General features: G+C 42.7%; 1 protein-coding gene across 1 annotated transcript; it reads left to right on the top strand.

The window, feature by feature from the left end:
- Positions 1 to 19,330: 19,330 nt before the first annotated feature.
- LOC308082177 (kelch domain-containing protein 3-like) lies at positions 19,331 to 20,401 on the top strand (the record flags this gene model as incomplete). Its single annotated transcript, XM_080423844.1, has 3 exons — positions 19,331 to 19,825; positions 19,904 to 20,253; positions 20,317 to 20,401. The coding sequence occupies 3 exons, from the start codon at positions 19,331 to 19,333 to the stop codon at positions 20,399 to 20,401; spliced, it is 930 nt and encodes a 309-aa protein (XP_080279970.1).
- Positions 20,402 to 22,610: the final 2,209 nt, after the last annotated feature.

Genomic DNA, 22,610 nt, shown 5'->3' on the forward strand with positions numbered 1-22,610 from the left:
CACACGTTTTATTCTGTAAGTGGATCCGTGTTTATGCTGTTGTACATGTTGATATCCTACTTGAGAGACAAGATGGGCGGAAAAAAACATCTTTTCACTTTACTTAAAGGTTGGGTGGGTGATATATATATATATATATTTGGCATAAAACAAAAAAGTTAAAGCGCTATATTGTGATAGTAGTTGCTGCTAAGTGTTTGTTCAATAACAGGAGTCTCCCTGTCTCTCCAGCCCTTTAGTAAACAGAACATTCATTGGGTTGTCAATTTCAGCCAATCAGCAGAGAGAACCCATTTATCAGCTTCAATTGTGTTCCAGTTCCAATTGTGTCTGCTCACATTATCACTTCTAATGTCAATGTCCAGTTCTCTCTCCTAATTGGATAGCATTTGTATCGTGACCTAAAAATATGTATTTTCTGCTAGAGAGACCCCTGTCACTGAAAAACTACACAATATATAGAGCTATTTAACACTTATGATAACAAAACAAAATAAACAAACAAACAAACAAACAAACTATAAGTAGTAGTACATTTTTATTGTCAATTTAAAATAGCAGATATAGCAGGGGGGTTCAGCGCGGACCCGGTTCGGTTGCTGCGTGAGAAAAAAGGACGCTTCACCGGCGCGTTTCAATGTTGTAGCGCCCTGCTTCTAAATCCCGCCGTTTTTTTTGTTTTCTTCACGCCGTTTGGTGCCCCCCCCAAGGTTGGTGCCCCCCCCAAGGTTGGTGCCCCCCCCCAAGGGTTGGTGCCCCCCCCAAGGTTGGTGCCCCCCCAAGGTTGGTGCCCTGTGCTGCGCTGCTTTTATCCGCCCGATTGGGACGTTCACGGCATATTTTGCACCATCACGGTGCGTTCATCATCGGTGACGAGTGCCTGTAACACAGCCAGCAGCGTGCTGCGTGCGAGTCACGCGACTGACTGTGTCTGTGTGTCAGGATTCGAGGCCACACTCACACAATCACGTGCAGCATGCGTCCCCTCCCCCTCCGCCTAATGGCTGTGTATGGGGCCGACGCGTGCTTTAGCGTGATTGTGTGAGTGTGGCTTCAGGAAGTAAATTCCTGTACCAGCGGTCCCAGCTGTTGGTACGCGAGAGCGCTTCCCTTCGACTGATGTGCCGCGCAGCATGCATTTTGACGACGCATGCGCACCTGCGCACCAGTTATGTGCACCCCTGCATATAGGACACAGAGGCAGAACTGAGTGTTATGACCTTGAGCATTGACCCAGCAAGTGTTTCTAGACACTAAAGTAGAATAAAACCACTTAGACCACACGCACACGCACACGTACACGCACACACACACACACACACACACACACACACACACACACACACACACACACACACACACACACACACACACACACACACACACACACGGTGCATGTCATTGTGTCTGGGGAAGGGAATAGAAGGTTAATGAGAGGGTAAAGGTCATGACCTCTGACTATAAAAGGAAACAGCAGGCAGCGCTACAGAGAGGGACAGGAAGCGCTGCTTCTCAAGCTGTGGGTCGGGACCCCCATAGGAGTCCCCCAGATGAAATGACAATTTAAGGACTTTTAAGACCCTTTTAATACCTAAAAATATATATATATATTATATACCATTACTGTATCAAAAGTAATCAACAAACGGTCAAATATTGGTCAAATTGTTGAATAATAAAAAAGAGGCAAAACTAATGAAAAAAGTAATTGCAAAAAACATTTTCCAAATATATTAAATATATATATAAATATATTCCAAATTGTTTAACATTTTGGAAAATATAACCAATTTAACACAGAGATGCCCACTCTTCCTAGGTGCCCACCTATCCTGTTACCAACAGAATATAAATGTCTTAGGTCAGGTTATCAATTCTATACAATAGGACCTATGCACAGCAGGCATATTGGAAAGAAATTGGGCCTCTTACTTACTTCCTTCACAGGTGTCATATTTTCCATTTTGTACACTCTCAAGGTTATGGAAATGAGAAACACTGTGCTACATATACACAGGTAGCACAGTAATAGCATAGGGAAGTAAGGAAGAGGCCCATTATTTCTATCCAATATGGCTGCTGCGGATAGAGCCTATTGAGACTTCCCTAGGCCTGGAAGGTAGAGATTGAATGCAGGTTATTGTCAGACACTCCCTAGAAACAGGCTTCAGGAAGGCCAGGCAGCGCTGGCTCTTTAAATCCCCCCCCCCCCACACACACACACACTTGCTTCACACAAACAAACTAAGTGTTTGATACAAACTCTGTTTTATTTGGAAGGAAAAGAGAGACATAAACAACATCATGATAACGTTACACCACACATGGGAGTAGAGTGGAGATGTCAGTGTTGTCAGAGAGAGTAAACTGTTAATTCTCTGTTAAGTTTATTCTCTGTTTGTGACAAACTGTTTGTTTAGGAACTGAGCAGGTGAGTTATAGCTACCTGTCCTTATATAGCTGTTTAGCATGAACATTTAGCCTACGTGTAATATAGAGCTGCATTGTGTTTAATTTCACTGTTATTGTTTTACTTGGTTAAAACACACTAGCCGGGAGCATTTAATGTATTGAGCTGTCAACTGTGTGTGTGTGTGTGTGTGCGCGTGCATGTGTGCGCGTGCATGTGTGTCTCAGTTTTGGAGTGGTGGTTAAAACAGTAAAAGTACTGATATGATATGTACACCAAATATCCTTGTATGAAACCTCAATACTTATCAAACCCCTCACCTCTACATTCCTCTGGACAAGGCGACGTGATAAAATGGAGGATCTTATCAGCTCTGTGACAGAATGTTTTCACTGAATGTTCACCCCAGAATGTTGAAGCTAAGGTTCATGTGATTAAAGGGAAATGATTGTATATAAGATACAGATATCTCACTCTGCTGTGTGAGATTAAATGGAATATTTCAGTAAATGAAATCATTGTTTTACACAATGATGGTTTAATTAAAAGTGATATTATTGGAACAAGTGTTACAGCCTAATTTGGCACATCTAAATTTCTATTGTGCATGTTTAAAAATTTCTTTCTTTCTTTCTTTCTGAATGACACTCAAGGCTTATAATGCTGTCCCTCCTCCCGACCCAGACCATAGGAGACGGGTACTCGGGTACCAGAGGCAAGCTGATGACCCCAGACATCAACAGTGAGGAGTTTGCCATCCTGACAGGGTGTTGCAGGGGGACACCCTCCCTCTCTCTCTTGCATGGAGGGCTCTGAATGGCAGGACCAATGTGTGGAACGAGGTAGGAACTTTTTTTTTTTTTGGTGCTGTTGCTGCTTACGCTGTATGCTGTGTGTATACTCATGTGATTCTAGCTGCTGTGCTACTGCTGTCATTTTTGGGACCCAATGACTGGGTGGCAATGAAACAATGTTCAGTGTTTCTGGCTCTGGAATTTAATTTAATGCTGAGGTGAAAGGTTTAAGTTTGTATGTTAATTATGTTGTGTCCGTGGTTGAAGGCAGTGATGTAACAGCTAACAGTATGTATGTGTGTATATGGCTTCAGTTATCCTATGTGTGTGAGTTTGCTATTTGCTTTTAAATTGAAGCTAGAGGTTTTGGGCTTTGACGTAACGGCCATCAACTCCATTTGGAATTGAAGACTATTCTGTGAATCTACAGTGTGTGTGTGTCTGTTGTGTTGAACTTGAAGGTTGTGAGTTGTGACAGGGTGGCTGCATTGGTTCATGACTGGCCTGGTGTCAAAACCTACGTATGTACTGTAGGCCTATTGGCCATAAGGAATAGGAATTATTTATTTTTTATCACAACTAAAGGCTAACCTTTCTGTTTGCTGTTGCCTTTGATTGAGTTATTTTTCTACTTTATTATTCTTTCTCTTCTGCACTGTAATTGTATGTTATTATGTTTACTTGTTTTATGCATCCTAATGTCATTGTATAATTCTGTTTCCTTTGCTTGATGTTCTGTGTAAAGCACATTGAATTGCCTTGTTGTTGAAATGTGCTCTACAATTAATCTCTCTCTCTCTCTGTCTCTCTCTCTCTCTCTCTCTGCTGAGCTGCTGCTTGTGTGATTGAAGCTGTTGCTGTATTGCTGTCATAGTGTGTTGTATAATGTGTCCTAATATGATTGTTGCTGTATTGTCAGTCAGTGACTGTTCCTGGCTGTGGACTTGAAGGATGATGTGAATCTACAGTGTGTGAGTTGTGTTGTTTCTGCTGTTGAAGGTAGAGGCTTGTACCAGGTTATGTGTGTGTGTGTGTGTGTGTAGCTCTTGGTTTGATTGATTGCATTATTAGTAGTCATACATGTAAACGTCACGTGGTACAGTCAGACATTAAAGGGCAAGACCATTTTGGTAGAGGTTTGGGTTGTGTAGTTACCTTGCCATGATAAATGTTAACTTCCTGCTGATTTTACTATTTGAAGATCCGGATCCGCGAATCCAGTCCAGCTTTGTTTGTGTTCATTTATGTGCTTAAAGAGTGACTTTGAGAGCTGTTTCACCGTACAATGTATGTCAATGAGGAGCACATTTTGAATTATCAATTTCTAATCAATGGAGCGATTATTTTTGATTTCTTGTCCACCTTTGGAGTTGCATCATGGCAAGGTAACAACCCAAACCTCTACCAAAGTGGTCTTGCCCTTTTAAGGCTTGAAGGATAACACAAACAAGTCCTGCATGGGGACTTGTTTCCATTGTGGTCCTATGTATTCAATTCATCAACATACAACATAGCATAAACAGATAACACACAAATACATCCAATCAACAAATACAAAACACTTTATGTACAAAGGAGAAAAGGAGAGAAGGGAAAAACGGTGGCAGTGAATGACACCTCCTTTCTTACATTTACCTCTCTTACATTTATTTTACATTCACCTCCCCTTGTGGTCTCTTGATAGATAGTTTTTTCAGGCCAGTTTTAAAATAAACCAGTGATTCACATCCTTTAATGGATGGTGTCGGGGCATCCCACATTTTGGTGGCAGAGCAGTAGAAACTAAAGAGCATTTTCCCATGTTTGTTCTATAACTGGGTGGTACCAGATCGTTGTGGCTCCCTCTAGTGGTGTGGGTGTGGGTGTCACTCACTTTGGAGAAGTAGTTAGTCAGTCAGTCAGTCAGTCAGTCAGGTATGAGGGTATAGGCTCTATATGCACAGCAGCCATATTGGACAGAAATTGAGCCTCTTCCTTACTTCCTTCACAGTAGTGATGTGCGGGTCGTTTTTTTTCATGACCCGCCCCGGAACCCAACCCGCCTCAGCCCGCCCCGCGAACCCATATATAAATCTATGGCTCAACCCGCCCCGCGGGTCTTACCTATAACTCTGTAAAATCATGAAGGTCAGAAAATCTTCAAGTATACACCCCAAGTGTATTCAAACTGTTATTATTTTTATTCTTATTATGAATAAAGACAAAACAAGAGTATGTGATTTTTTTATAATTTTTTTTGCGTGTGAGAGCGGCTGACCCGCTCACCCACAGCCTGCATAATTGCCTCTGAAATCCTGACTCGACCACCCGCGCCGCGGGTTGACCTGGAACCTAATGGACCCTAATGGACCCGTAAGGGTCCATTTGGTTCCATTACGGGTCCATTAGGTTCCATTTGTACACTCTCAGAGTTACACACCTTTTTAAAGGGCCATTTGGAACACCCTCAAGGAACCATGAGGGTCCCTGGACCACACTTTGAGACCCACTGGTGTAGCAGAATGTTTCCAGTGAGCCAACATGCACAATATCAGCACCCTGACTCTGTTGGAACAGAGCCTTCATTAGTATCATTGGTAACACCTGTGAAGGAAGTGAGAAGAGGCCCAATTTCTCTCCAAAATGGCTGCTGTGCATAGAACCTATTGAGGGCACTGCCCCTTTGACCATCTTAAATACCGATCCCATTTTTATTTGATTAAAGGGATATTTCACTTTCAAACGTCTTTGGGGTCATTTTAACGTCTACTCTGGCTTTTGTGTTTCCCCCCCAGACAGTTTTTAAGTTGCTTGAAAAAAAAAAAGTTAAGAAATAGAATCAAATAAAATGGGCCACGGACACGTTTGTCCGTGTACGGACATGTTGATGACCCCTGGTTGACACCTATTTCTACTTCCATTGCTACAGAACAGCTGTTGTTAACCCAATACTTGCTCACTGAAAAAAAGGCATTTTTTATGTATATAACTCTGAAAGTACGTTTATATTTTTCAGTTTTTAGGAACCTAAACATTTGTATATATATATGTCAATGTACCGCCTACCGTTGTTCCACTTCAGGTTATTCAGTGGACTTGAACTGCTTCCATTTCATTACAGAACTTGTACACTGGGGGTGTTGTAAAACTTTTAAGCAGTGGTTTATATGCAGTATTATGCAGCTTATGTATATAAGCTCTTACACCGATATCCTCCCACAGCTAGCTCTCACTCTCTCTCTCTCACACACACACACACACACGCACGCACGCACGCACGCACGCACGCACGCACGCACACACACACACACACACACACACACACACACACACACACACACACACACACACACACACACACACACACACACACACACACACACACACACACACACACACACACACACACACACACACACACACTGTGAGGAAATGTAAAAAAACGACCCTGTTCAAAACTTTATTTTTTCTCAGAGTGACCTTGATGTATAGATGTTTGAATTAATATCTCTAAAACACATTATGTGGATGTTATGACCGCTCTTTGCTTAGAGGTTTGGTACAAAGATACAGTTCTTCTTTAATGAGAAGTTCCTCCATCTTCTGCAGACCTGAAGCAGCTCAACAGGGTTGTTGTCCCCCCCCCCCGGACAGCTAGTGTTGTAAAGTAACTAAGTACATTTACTCAAGTACTGTACTTAAGTACAATTTTGAGGTACTTTTATTTTCCTGGAGTCTTTCCAATTGTCTTTACTTTTACTTCTACTCCACTAGATCTTAGAGGCAAATGTTGTACTTTTACTCCACTAGAATTATTTGAAAACTTTAGTTACTTTGCAGACATAAATTATTACATTATAAAACATACATTAACCACTTCAGCCCTATTGTATAGCTCACAACGTGTCGCGACGCGCTGTGAGCTTGTAGATCGGCTATTTTCACGTTTTAGTACTTTTACTTTAAGTACATTTTGATACCAACACTTTTGTACCTTTACTCAGGTACATTTTTTTATTCCAGACTTTCACTTGTAACAGAGCATTTCTACATTGCAGTATGGATACTTTTACTAAAGTAAAACATTTGAGTACTTTTTCCAGTGCCACTGCCCCCGCACCATGTGTTTGAAAGTAAGGGGGGGGGGCTTCTCTGCATGAAAAAAGTTTGGCTACCACGTAAATAATTATACTCTCTCTAACTCTCTATGAAACTCTTTTGAATTGAAAGGGTATAAAAACGACTTTTGTATTTATTTTATATTTTATTTTAAAGTACTTTGTCTTTTTTATTTCATCTTTGTTTAAGGTCAAAAATATTTCCATGTTTCCTCCAGGAGGTTTAAATGCTAAATGACCCAGGCTGTCTCCAGAGAGCAGCAGCAGCAGCAGTGTGTCTCTAACACAGAGGCAGGTATTGTAGGTACATTGTTCAATGTCAGCCGTGGCTTGCCGTGCCGCTGTGTTGCTTTATGAGTAATGGAGCACTGAGAGAATGGAGGAGGAAGCTAGGGGGGACCCTCTGTTTTCACAACAACCAGGGAACTAATGTCACCTGTCCTTGGGCTATTTTAGATTTGGTGTATGTGGTGGCTGCCTTCATGTGTTGTGTGTGTGTGTAAAGATATAATTAGTCTATCAAGAGCTTGTGGATGGGCAATTTTTTTATTTAGGTAATTTCTTTGTATAATTATATACATAGGCGGCGGGTGAGCGTGACAATTGGGAAGGCTGGGGTTCGGCCGAAATCCGAAAATTGCTGGGCGGATTGTGTTCGTTTCTTTTTGGTTACTTTCTTTCGGTGTTAGGGTTAGGTTATTTAATTCATATTTTTGCCTGATTTTACTGATTTATTATCAAAAAATTAACTAAATAATATTGCGCACATATATTATATATAATTTGCACAATTCCCAGAATTTCCCAGCATAGCATTTGGGAAGGCTTAGCCTACCCTAGCCTTCATTACCCACCGCCTATAATTATATAAGTTATCTGTCATATCCGCCCTGTGGAAGTTTTGCTTTCGAATCCTAAAAAGCCAAACAGAATTGTATTTTTTTATTCGATACATTTTTGGGCAAATCTATGCCTTTTTTATATTGATAGAACAGTGACATGCAGCAAAGGCCGTCGCGATCGGGACTCGAACCCGCGATGCGCTGTCGGGCTACTTTGGAGCCTAGGTGCCCGGACCGCTACGCCAGCGGTTCCAGGCCTTTATTCGATCTCCGACATCATCCATCCACCATCATCCATCCACCATCATCCACCCCAATTAATGGTTTCTCTGATATACAGATCCCAACTCGTATGGACGTATTATTCATATTAAAACCGGGATAGCATCTGCGTTCACAGCACGTCATTTCGGGCTGCGATGCAAGCTTTTTCACAATGTATTTCAATCTAAAAATGATTACAAATAGTACATTTTACCCATTTCATTCTATATTAACAAGATTATTAACAGCAAGTAGTAGGCCTACGGTCAAAAGCCATACTAAAATACATTACAAATGCGCACCGAACGTGCAAGTTTATGCGCATAAATTACCTCCACGGTTAGGTGGGGTCGCGAGTCAATGGCCGCATTATTTTGGGGTCGCGGACTGAAAAGTTTGGGAACCCATGTCTTAGAAGGAATGTGTAGAATCTGCCTCATGGTCTTAATGGGATAATCAATCATTAACGTGAGCACAGCTGTGAAACTCTCCGTTTGGTGAACACACCTGGAAAAGCTGCTCAGATCTCATGAGGACAAAATGCCGTTCATTTCTTACGCTTGTTTTGGGGATGAAAGAGGAGGAAATGATGATGAAACAGATGTACATTTTATCCACAACCTGGAAGTCTTTATTTAGACATTATCTGTGTGAAAAGCTCTGATGGAGCTGATGGGATTGTGGTTGGCTGCTTCCTACTGTGGAACAAAATATATATCTTTGTCAAATTAAATTGTTTTCCCATCCGATGGATTATTTAACATTTTGGTCAAAAAGTGTATTTTAAACGTGAGGTGGGGGGCTCAGAGTGTTCCCACTAAGGAAAGTAGGCTTTCAACATCTTAAAACCGTCTTTATTTTGGTGAGTAGCGAAAGTGTATTATTTTATTTTTTTACTAAAGACGAGAGGCTGCAGCCACTGCGCTACCGGGGGTGGGCGGGCGGGCAACGGCTCGAAAGTCGCAGAGCGTTAAGGAGAACTCCTCCTAACGCTGTGGACCAGAGCTATTATGAACACAATTTCCACTGAACCATGATGCAGCTACAGTACAAGCCATGAATTATTAATTCACCTTTAATTCCATCTGAGAATGAACACCGTTCATGATCTCGTCTCTGGAAACCCTAGCACCATTTTTAACCACTTAACCACTGAACCAAGTTGGGTGTTGTTAAAATGTTTTAAAAATATTTTAAAAAATTCCTTTTTTCCCCAAGATTTGTTTTGAAAATAGAAGATCTGCAAGCTCACAACGGGTCGCATTGCGACCCATTGTGAGCTTGTAGATAGGCTTTTTTCAAATATCGCATATAGGTTTAACATAGGTTCAAAGTGCTCATGTAGGCCTATAGTTGCTTCTTTTGGGCTTGTTTTCATAGACCTGGTTGCTTATTTCTCGCACGAAATCTGGCAACAGTGCTGCAGGTATATATAGTGACTCTCGGGAGCTCACACTATACCGTCCTGTATACATTTCTGGGTGATAAATACATAAATAGCAGCACTGCACAGCCTTATAAATACATGTATACGATGCTGTGTCTGCCTGTAGCCTACAAGGACACAAATGGCAGCTGGCACTGAAAACTGAAGTTGAAACTCGAGCACTTTTCTCTTTCTGAAGGAAACACAGCATCCCTCTATACCCTGAGTGGAACTTTCGGCAAAAATGACAAAGATCCACAAGCCCACGATGCGTGCGCAACGCCACACATTGTGAGCTTGTAGATCTGCTATGTTTTTTTTTTGGCGAAGAGATTTGGTGTAGCAGGAAAACAGCGGTCCAAGTACAGTTGCAACTCAGGGCTGTTTTATTAAGAATAGAGTGTTATATAGCGGTGAGGTGCCTGGTACTATGGCTGCCTTTAGCTGAAGCCTACATGAAGGGGGGTGGGTGGGGTGTAGCATCAATCTACAGCAGTGGCTCTCAAACTTGTTCCGCGTCAAAGACCCCCAAATTGATAGATATTTGTCCGCGGACCCCCGTCTGAAAGTATGCTCTGCCAGGGACCCCCATCAGAAGCAAAGATTTGTGTTAAAAATGTTCACTAATGTTCAAGATTTTTGAAAAAAAAAAAAAAGCAGATCTACAAGCTCACAGCGCTATGAGCTTGTATATCTGCTACTTTTGAATAGCCCACCTATAAATGCTTTAATTAAGTGGTTAATATTATTGTGATGCTATGTTACCTATACTTTTACTGGGGACCCCCTGGAAACCTGCCCCCCCCCCCCCCCCCAAGGACCCCAGGGCATACAGTACATGATGAAAACACAACCGACTGTATATGCTATTGTGGTTGTAGCCTATCTTTCTGACGTCTAGCCCTATGGTCTAGCATCGACACTGGACAATTTTGCCTTTGTGCCGCGTTATGAGCTTGTATGTACTCTTTTTTTTAAAGACACACTCATATAGCTAAAATGGGGGGGGGGGGGGGGGTAAAACAACACTGAGACATAACACACTGATTCATCCTTACAAGCGTAGAGAGGCCACGTTGCCACAGATGATAAATAATAGCTACATCTATTGTTAGGCAGATGATAATAGCTACAGCTCTATTGTTCACTCATCCATTGCCGTCATCATGCGTTTCATCTCTCCTCGTAGATTTAACCATTTCATTGCAACAAATGGAATGCGGTTGTACTGTAATTGCCACTTATGTAAGATGCTGCCTGAATTAACCATGCAGCATCCTAAGATGAATCCGGGGGTGTCATTCAGAACCCCCCCCCATGGGGAAGAGAGAGCCCAGAGCAATGATTTAAGCAATATTACACGAGAGGGTGTGCTTTACCGTCATTATTAGCACGCCTGATTATTAACGTCAGCCGAGTTCCGCCGCGATCACAGAAGTGCTAATAATGTAAGGTAAAGCACACCCTCGAGTGTAATATTGCGATTATACAACAGTTACCAACAAAACACATCCAAATGTATTCATATTGTGGGGCAATTCATAATAAAAAACATTTCGCTTATCCGTTTCCCTGTAAAGAGAAGAGTTTGTTTGACTGAGACAAAATAGTCCCTGTAGCAACGCAGCACTCTGAGTCATCGTCTCATCAACACAGCTGATTCCAGTAGGTTATATGCTCCGTCGTACGATCGTGTTACGTGGCCAAAATAACTGATCTACAAGCTCACAACGCGTCAAGATGGCGATGCGTTGTGAACTTGTAGATCGGCTATTTTTGCCGTGCGATACCTTCGTACGATAGTATAACATACACTGGACTGTTAACGAAATGGGAGTAATTTTACTTTAACACAGGAGGATATTTATACAGTATGGATGTTACCATTGAAATAAAGCACACTTTTTTCCAGTTATTCCTTTTATTATAGGATTTTAGGCGATTTAGTGTGCTCTCTTCTAACCATTGATCAACCGTAAGTCCACCAAATAAGTCAAAATTAACAACATAGTCCATTTTGCGTAGCTGTTTGTTCTCCGGTGGCGGCGGTGGGTCAGGCTACTGTCTGTTTGTTTTCCTACCGTGGGACAGCGTGACTTCACAGCACAGCTGTGCGATATATGGTCTAATCAGGTGCGGACTGCAGTGCGGAGTGATTTATTTAATGTGATTAGGCCCGTGCTATGATGCTGGTTTGAAGCACGGCTAGAAAGCTATTTCAGCCAATCAGATTGCTTGGTCGGAACTACCTGTTGTATAATCTTGGTTTTACAACACAAAGTATTGTATGACGCGTCCCTTAAGCGCAGCCACAAACCATTGGTGTGTGTTTGTGGGGGGGGGGGTCCTCAACCACTCTCAACCCCTCTCACCCCCCCACTTTTTTTTTTGTCTGTTCTGAACATTTTATTTACAATGACACCTCTTTGTCCCGATCTTTATTAGCAATCAATAGGTGACGGCCCCGGCCGATCGATGTTGAATACATTACACTGACTCACTCCTGTGTCTTTCTGCACAGATAGACATTATTCACGTGGTGCACGGACACTTATTTCCTGCCTGTGTGTCAACAGGGAAGGCTGTGAATAAACACAGCGTGGGAAAGGATCTGTAGACCCACCGCTCAGATCAATACAGAGCAATGATGCGTGTTGTTGCTCAGGTGTGGACAGTATACTAAGTACATTTACTTGTTTACCTTTCTTTTATAGTTTTAACCTTTTAACTAGTTTGTTCTAATAAAGTAGTTTTTCTGCTCTGTAAAGCGACTTTGAGTACCTAGAAAAGCGCTATATAAATCGTATGTATTATTATTATTGTCTCCGCCAGGCCGAAAGGCATGGCGAGAGTATGTTTTGCCCCCTGTCCGTCCGTCCGTGTGTCCGTGTGTGTGTCCGTCCGTCATTCTGTCATTTTGTGTACAGCTAATCTCCGGCACCGTTGGCTTGATCGCAGAGAAACTGTGCACACACACTCCCTGGATGCCAGAGCAGAACCTCTGCCCCAAATTTTTCACATGGGCCTGTTATAGCGCCACCAGGAGGCCGCTTTTTGCAAAACACATTTTTAGACAGTACTCCTACAGATTTTGGCCAAAAATCCCCCAAATCGGTACACAGTATCTCTATAGTCATTAAAAGAAACGCCTAATTTCAGATTTTTCATATTCCATCCTGATTGGCAAAAATTGGCTTTCAAAGTTTGCAGGAGTACTCCGTTTCGAACAAAATGCCTCAAATCATGAACACAGCATGCAATTTCCGTGAAATTTTGCTCACACATTCCCATTAGGCCGAGGAAGAAATGCCATTTGAAAATGTTCAAATCAGCCTCATGGTGGCGCTGTAACAGGCCAATTCGTGTTTTTACCTATAACCACACCGATCAGTGTAAAACTTTGTATGCACACTCTCTACAGGCCAGGGAAAAACCTTTGCCCTGCATTTTTCACATTTGCCTTTTATAGCGCCACCAGGAGGCAGACTTATGTAAAACAATTTTTTTGATATTAAGCCTTCAGATTTGATCCAAATTTCACGCAAATAGGTACACATGATCTCTATAGTCATGTGATCAAGACGGATCTGTTTGATTTTTCATATTCCATCCTGATTGGCTAACATTGACATTCATGTTTGCAGGAGTGGCCCGTTTTGAACAAAATGCCGCAAATCATGAACGCAGCGTCCGATTGTGGTGAAACTTTGAATGCACATTTGCACTACGTTGAGGAACAAATGCCACCCTTTTAACATTGGAATGTTATAGTGCCACCAGCAGGTCAAAATTAGCAAAACACATTTTTAGAACAAAATGCCTCAAATCATGCATGCAGTGTCCGATTGCCGTGCACAGCCTAGGAATAAATGGCACCCTTTTCACATTGGCCAATTATAGCGCCACCAGGAGGCCATAATAACCTACCTGACCTGGCGGAGACTTGTGCTCCGAGGAGCACTTTTTCTAGTTTACTTCTGTGCTGTACTCAAGTAAAGTTAAGTAGTTCGGGCTGCTACACGTCATCCTTAACCTTCAAGTTAAATTCATTATTTCCGTGGACTTAAAGATCATCGTTTTTAGTTTTTTGTATGGCCTTTCCTGCCCTGGCATTTATTTAGCCTTTGTGCCCTCAAAACAATTTACAACACCAAAGGCCAAGTGGCCTTACCCCTAAAATGACGAAATTCCAGGCCTGCCTATGACGCACCGCCGATCCGACTGATACGCCCATATATGAAGATATCTGATGTCATCAGTATTATGCCCATTTATGGGCATGCCCCCTTTTCTGCCTGTACGGAGCTGACTGATTTGTTTGTGCCTGATGCCTAGACATTAGACAACACAATCCATAGGGCGTAGCTGCATTGTGATCTCCTTATGTGGTTCTGGTGACATGAGCGTTTTTCTTGTCTTTCACTCACTCCGATATATTTCATATAGCCCCAAATATAGGGGGTTCCTTCAGAGGCCAAATACATATAATTTTGTAAAAAAAAAAAAAAACATGTATTTGTAGAATCCCTAGAAGCAAAAATTTGAGTTACAAATGTTTGCTTTAAAAGTTATGTAATTCAAAGATTTGCACAAATGTTCAGGATTTTTCAAAAAGTGCTGCGCTATGAGCTTGTATATCTGCTATTTTTGAATAGCCAAAGTATAAGATAATGGTTCAAATCTAAAATGACGGAGGCTTTCCCGGTCTTAATGGGCTAAAATAAATAAGAGAGATGTAGGACGTCTGCCAGTTGAAGAACGAATGATCAATCACCAGTTTACAGGTAGGCTATAAACAAGCGGGTGACAATTCGTTTTTGTCCAAGCTCAATCATTATGGTTGTTTTTAGAAAGGGAGGAGAAGGAAGTGTGTGTGTGTGTGTGTGTGTGTGTGTGTGTGTGTGTGTGTGTGTGTGTGTGTGTGTGTGTGTGTGTGTGTGTGTGTGTGTGTGTGTGTGTGTGTGTGTGTGTGTGTGTGTGTGTGTGTGTGTGTGTGTGTGTGTGTGTGTGTGTGTGTGTGTGTGTGTGTGGGGTGGTGGTGGGGGGGGGTGCTGTACGTGAGTTGATTCCCACAGGAGGAACCTTGACGTGGTCTGAACATGCATTCTGCTCACTGCTATCTTGTCAACAAGCACTGGGAGCTGGCCTGCAGATACCGAGCCTCTCTAGCGATGTCATACGCGTTATCTCTCTTTAGTGTAGTTGAACAAAATGCATCGCTGTTTTCAGTTTGTAGTCTGAGCCACAAAACAAACACTCTCATTCAAGGAGGCCTAAGAGCAGCATGGAATATTTTAACGTTCGTAATTGTGCTTTTCTTTGTTCTGATCCACTTGACCCAGTTACATGCCCTCTATCTCCCCCTCCTCCATCACTCACAATAAGTGTTTTTATTTTATTTTTTTACGTTAAATAATTTACATAAAGGCCTTTTCATCCTGGTTAAAGACTTTGATCTTGTTTCAATGAATGAAGTGAATTGAATCACTCTGTTTCTGTTTAACTGTTATATCCATAATTCTTCATGGATTCAAAACGGAGGAATAATATACAAGGATATGTCAAACGGTTACTTTTAAGGAAATGGGGAGGGAAAAAAAAACCTGTGTTGAAATGGATCCAAAGTAGTTTTTCATGTTGGTCACAAGCTTTGTTAATACTTTTCAAAGGCTTGTGATCTTGTATATCGGCTATTTGTGAGGCCTTGTCCGCTTGGAGGTCATCCAAAGTGTGTTGCACAACATTATAACTTGCACTTAGGGGTCTTTATATTGTCAAAAATAATACAAAAATAGTCTAAAATGTATTGTCAAGATTTAGCTGAAACTGTGTGCGATGTTTGCTGAACATAATTGAGAAGTAAGTATATAGTGCATAAGTGATTAACGGCTTTGTTAAACACAAGATTGCGTACGTGCGAGCACGAGCGTGCGTGTGTGTGTGTGTATGTGCATGTGTGTAGATCAGGCACGTGCACACACAGACATCAAAGGGGGCTTGAGCCCCTGCCCTTTTACCCGTCTGTAAAAAGTGCCCTCTCTCCAGACCATGGATGCAGCATTTACTACAGGGTGGTGAAAGAAATACAAATGTCCCCTTTCCATGCTGTACCCGAAGGCAGCTTTCAAGAGAATCGTCTTTTCCAAACTCTGCTGAACTTGAATGCAGCATTTTATGTTGAAAGAATTGCACTGTGCAGAAATGCATGCCGTACGCCACATCTCCAGTAAATCAAATCAAATCAAAATGTATTTATATAGCACATTTACAACAACCAAAAGCTGACCAAAGTGCTGAACATGGTTAAAAACAAAACAGCAGCACTCATACTGTGCAGCTACAGCTACCTGCTCTCTCCCACCAGACACACAGCAGTACTCATACTGTTCAGCTACCTGCTCTCTCCCACCAGATACACACCAGTAGGGGAGAGCCGCCATGTTTGTAACGCGTCATGGTTGCAACAAGCATGTTTTCTCTTGATTGGTCAATTTTCTCATAACGTCATCACATCAGTATGTGACCAGTGCTGTAATGAACGTGCCCAGGAAGTAGGAAGTATTTTCATCCAGACTAGAGAAAGTTATCGCAGAAAAACTGATTTATCTTAAAGTTAGATAAAAAAATCACCTTTAGTATCTTTGGTCTACAAATATTTCCTTTAATGTTGTCGAGCTAAAATCCACATGGTTGTCTGCATGTATCTGTTCTTCATCAGTTTACATCGTTTTATTACTCTATGCACGTTAGCTCTGTTCTGTAAACAAAGCCAAAGTAGTGGAGCACAGAGCGACCCGATTGTAACACCCATCTGTTTAGGTGTAATCAATGGATTTTCCCATGGAATTTACTCAAACTGCTATCCCGGTAAGATTTAATAAATTCCTTACGTTTGATACATTATCTTATCACATCCTTGGTATGAAAACAATGTAAAACAGTTGCTTGAAATGAATATAATTGATTTAAGCTGAAAAAGATTTGTTTAATGCCGTTTTTTAGCAGTGTTACTTTCGTAACTATGGCTGTTACAATTAGTCTGATAAGCGCTTAAAATGTAACGTCGGAACAGCGTCCACTTTCGGTTTAATAACTCACGACCTGTTTTATCAATTGAAAAACTTTAAGTGGTTTATGATAGCAGACATGTGTAGGTTCTTTGCTTGAAAATATTACATAATTATGTAGGTAAAACGATCGCCGAGTAAAAGACCGAAAGGTGAAAAATGTTACAATTGAAGCGGCCCTCCCCTACTCATACATATTATTACAAAACCACTTAAGCTCTATATACATTTCGGCCATTTGAAAATAGCAGATCTACAAGATCACTACTCATCTACAAGCTTATAGATCTGCTATTTTCAAAAGATGTTTAAACATTATACATTTGAAAACTTGTGAAATGCGATATTCTGCATGATGAGTACTTTCTATTTTTGGTACTTTAATTACATTTTGATACCAATACTTTTGTACTTTTACGTCTTTTAAGTCAATTTTGAATTCCGGACTTTTACTTGTAACCGAGTATTTCTACATTGCAGTATTGATACTTTTACTTAAGTAAAACATTTGGTTACTTTTTCCACCACTGCCAGATACACAGCCGTACTCATACTGTTCAGCTATACAGTACCTGCTCACTCCCCACAGCTTGCAGCAGCTTGCAGCAGCATAGAGTGTTGTTTTATTATGTTACTTTATGCTAAACACAAATGTTATTTCCACCTGTAATGGGCCAAAAAGCAGCTTTTAACACACTTAGACCTGAGGCCAATTCAAAAAATATATTCTAAATCCTAACCTACGTTTTATGAAAATCTTGTTGCTATACATATATATCTCTGTCAGGTGGAAACCTCATATGTCCAACAAACTGTTTTCAGGATTAAAATAAAAAAAATATCAAATATCAAAAAGTTGACAAGCTTCTCGCCGCGTTTCGTGCTTGTGGATCTTTTTTTTTATTATTATTATTTTTTTTGGCTTTTTCTGCCTTTATTGATAGAGATAGGTGACTGACATGCAGAAATGGGGAGAGGTAGAGATGGGAGTGGCACGCAGCAAAGGTCGTCGGGATCGGGAGTTGAACCCGCGACACGCTGTCAGGCTATAGGCCAGCCGTCCGGGCCAGACCTGCTACTTTTGATGCTTTTCTGTGGCGCTGCAACGGACTGATCAAGTAGGCATACTGTAACTTTACGGAAAAACACAAGTTTGAATATGGAGATGAGAGGTTTCTGGCTGACAGCAACGATATATAGTAACAACTAAAATCACACAGATGCTCTCCTGGATTTAAAGGCGTGTAGGCTTTTCATGGTCTGAATGGGTTAAAGCAACGAAGAGGGAGAAGGAAAAAGACGGAACGTTTCAGTCACACTGGTGCAGATGTTAGTCGACATGAGGAGAGGAGAGGAGAGGGAATAACCGCATGATGAGGAGAGGAGAGGGAATAACCGCATGATGTCGCATCGGAGGCGCAAGGGTTCACAGGTGGATGAGATGAGAACACAATGTATTACTCTGAATCAAAAAGAAAATGTGATTATTAAAATATGATTTTTGCAGTTCGAATCCCATGACACAAACCTCAGACTAACGCTCCAAAGCTGCTTAGAATTTGGATCAGCCCAATCCCAACGGCAATCACTTCCATTGTAAAAAAAACTAACGTTTAAAATGTTAGAAAATATATATTTTTTGGTGTGACTATTCTCATGGCAGATGAGCAGCGTCTGTGCCAAGTTTGGTCAAGATTGGAGCAATGGTGTGCCTGACGTGGCCCCTGGTGTGGCTATTCTTATGACAGACCCCTGAACAGTGTTGGTGCCAGGTTTGGTGCAGCTCACAAGTATAACACAAAGTTATAATGGACTTTGATTTGAACGCATAGCAAGCAGCAGACCCAGCGAGGCTGGGCAGACTTTGCACACCTATACAACCTTGTGTTGTTGTTCATGTATTGTATATGGGTGGTCAATAAAGCACAGACGCTTGAATTACAAAACGGTGTCATCAATTGTGTTGGCAAGAACCCACAGCAGCACTCAGAGTTTTAAGTGACATCGACCAATCTACAGATGGTGACATATAGACATTTATATGGCCGTTCTCATCTGACTGACTGGACTCCAAGAGATGGACAACTGACAGTGTATTATATTCAAGATTGAAGGTCAAGACCTGACGCAATGCTAGGTATCCAAACAATACTGATACTATTCAGCATGAATTCGTGCTTGGAGCGACAAGGCACCGGCTTTTCCTGATTGGTCCAAGTCAACCCATCAGCTTCGCGGATTGGCCCAAGTCAACCCATCAGCTTCGCGGATTGGCCAAGCTTCACGTGACGTCTGTGCCTATGTGCCAATATAAACGGCGGCGGGAACGACTGGAGTTCATCAGTCGATGATCCATTCTTCCATCCATTGCGATGCTTGATGCGTGACATGCTGTGCATTGGCTGTGCGCGTGAATTGGACTGAAGTGAAATGCTGTGCTGGACAGTACATGTGAACGGACTGAAGATCATCTATCTCGCTGCTGTGGCAGTGGGACATCGGGTGTACTCGTTTGGAGGGTACAGTAGCGGGGAGACGGCCATGTTCCACATGGGTGAGATCGACGTGCATGTCTTCAACACTGTGTCTCTGCACTGGGTGAAGCTGCCCCCGGTGACCATGGGGAGAGGAGAAAGTCACCTCGAGGTTCCCTCTAGGCGTCACAGCCACACAGCCGTGCTGATAGAAGACGCCATCTACATATGGGGGGGATTCGAGTACACGACCAAGCGCTACTGCAACATCCTCTATGCGTTTGAGGTCGACACCCACAGGTGGTTCAAGCCCGAGGTCTCCGGGAGCGTTCCGGAGTCGAGGCGCGACCACTCGGCCTGCGTCTTGGCGAAGTTCATGTATATCTTTGGAGGATTCAACGATCTGACCGGATGGACCAACGACATCTACCGGTTGCACACCACCGCGATGGCCTGGTCTTTAATCAACACCAGAGGCACTCCGGCGCCTATTTCCGAGCGTCACTCTGCCACCATCATCCGGACAAAGATGTTTGTATTCGGGGGCCAAGGGGACCAGTTCGAGTACAACAATAACATCAGTGTGTTTGACACCAAGACCAACCGCTGGCTGAACACGCCCTATGCGCAGGTTCTCCCAGAGGGACGCAGGTGTCATTCGGCCTTCGCCTACAACGACGAGCTGTACGTGTTCGGCGGCCATCACTTGAACCGGTTCTTCAGCGACCTGTGGAAGTTCAGTCCAGAGACCTTCTCCTGGACGAAGGTCGAGCCCAAGGGCAAGAGCCCATGGGGGATGTCCAGCATGTGCTGTTGCATGGTGGGAGATCGCATCATCGTCTTCGGAGGATACAAACACAGCCACACGCCTGCCGACCTGTACATCTTAGACCTGAGCCCTAGTCTGAAGACGTTATGTAAGCTAGTGGTCATTCAGCACAGTCTGGAGCAGTCGGGACTCCCGCACGACATCCAGTGGGAGCTGGAGACCATGATCACCGACGGCACGCAGCAGACAACCGCGTGATATCGGCAGAGAACAAAGTTCCAGGCAATGGAACAGAAGAAAGGGAAAAGATGAGGAGATCGCCCACCCTCAAAAGGAAAGAACGCAGAGCACAGGAATGTTCTCAGTGAGTCCCGCCAGGAACTAAGCAGCATCATACAGGAGAACAGAGAACTGTTAGCCTGGAATCCAGATGGAGGTGTTTGTTCAGCGTTTCAGTTTTTTTCCCCACTTTGCTTCTCAGTCTCTATCATGCTGTTTGAGCTGGATTTCCAAACGTCACCAATTACGTAGGCAAGTCAGGAAGTGACTCAAATTTCAAATCGTGCCCCGTCCACAGACTTTTACATTGGAAGCCACTGGTCCCGCCCCGCACCACAGACCAATCAGAAGCCGTGGCCCATTTGTGGCCCGTCTCGCCCCTTGGAATTAGGAGGTTTTCATTAGGAGGTTTCATACCAGACTGAGAAGCGAAGTGAGGAAAAAAATTATCTGCAGAACAGGGCGACTCAGTCTGAATTCCAGGCTAGAGAACTGTTACCACCAACCAAACTGCACCAGGATATCCGTCAGGAATACATGTAGAAACAAAGACATGATGCTTTGGGCAAAGGAATGGTGGCCAGTTACGTTAGAGGATGAGAGGAAACAGTTGTTTGTAAAGGAGAACTGGGAGAGGGAGAAGAACATCACTGCAAAGGTGGAGACCTTTGTGTTTTTTGTTTTAATGTGTTTTATTTTGTTATTTTTTTACGGCATGGCTCTGTAGAGCAGTGGGACTCAAACCTTTTCATGTCAAGGACCCCCAAATTGACACTTCTTAGCCTGCCGACCTAGCCTGGCGTGGCCAGACAATATCACACGACACACTGCGTGGATATTAGTCTGGTCCCTATCAACGATAGATTTTTTTCCAAGGGGCGGTTACAAAAAGATCCAAACGGACTCTATTGGTTAGACCTACACCAATCAGAGCAGTGCTTCCTTGTACGAACCAATCAGAGCAGTGCTTCCTTGTACGTCATTGCTCCAAACAAGGTGATAAGCCCGCCCACATTTGGATACTGGGCCCTGATTGGTCCCTCACGACTTCGGAGGGAGAGAAATTAAATCTCTATTTTGCAAAGGCAGATTCGTCTGGAACCAGGCTACTGCCGACCCCCACTTGAAAATATATGCCAAGGCCCCCCATAAGAGATTTTTACGGCTCTAGCAGTGAGTCTCAACCATTTTCATTTTAAGGAGCCCCAGTTTGACATGCATTAGGGCTACGGACCCCAATTTAATAGCATTTCTATCTCTGGGACCCCGATTTATATTGCAAAATCAATGTTACTTTAACTCTGAAAGTGTACAAAATGGAACCAAATGGACCCGTTAGGGTCCATTTGGTTCCATTTGTACACTCTCAGAGTTACAGACCCATAAGGGTCCATTTGGTTCCTAACTACCCATAATGTAGTTGGGGACCCCCTGGAACTCCCTCAAGGATCCCCTGGTGTCCCGGGACCCCCACTTTGAGAACCAATGCTGTAGAGGCAAGCTTTCTGGTTTGTGTGTGTCTGTCTGTCTGTCTGTCTGTCTGTCTGTCTGTCTGTCTGTCTGTCTGCGTGTCCAGGGATAAACTCACTCGTACCTCCATGCTTTCTCTTTTCACATTTTATTGTCTTAAGTATTTGTCTTTAACCCATTAAGACCGGGAAAACATCTGTCATTTTAGATTCTAACCACTTTAACCATTATTTTATACTTTGGCTATTCAAAAATAGCAGATCTACAAGCTCATAGCTATGAGCTTGTAGATCTGCTATTTTTTTTAAATCCCCCCCCCCCCCACACTTTTGAGATAAAGAAAAAGAAAAAAACCCAACATCTACACTTCATGGAGTACATTTTTTGTACCGAATTCGCCAAATTAAAGTAACAAACAAAAAGGAACAAACGCATGCACGAGCGGGTGCGTGGTGCATGCGTCCCCTTCGGTTCTAAAATGCCATCTGCGTCCCGGGCAGTAGGGGAGCAGTTATAGGGATTACATGTGTTGATCAGGGACACCTGGACACATTTGTCTTGAACCATTTGAGTTTTATCCAAGCAATACAAGCCTTCACAAGCTCTCACTCTCTGACAGCCCATCCTGTCATCACAGTGTACAGTACATGACAGGAAATAGGGGTTTTTATGTTTTTTTATTTCCTGCCAATCGCGCATCAATGCGATCTAATGAATA

Source organism: Gymnoscopelus braueri (genome assembly GCF_963280865.1).
Source record: "Gymnoscopelus braueri genome assembly, chromosome: 1".
NCBI classification, from domain to species: Eukaryota; Metazoa; Chordata; class Actinopteri; order Myctophiformes; family Myctophidae; genus Gymnoscopelus; species Gymnoscopelus braueri.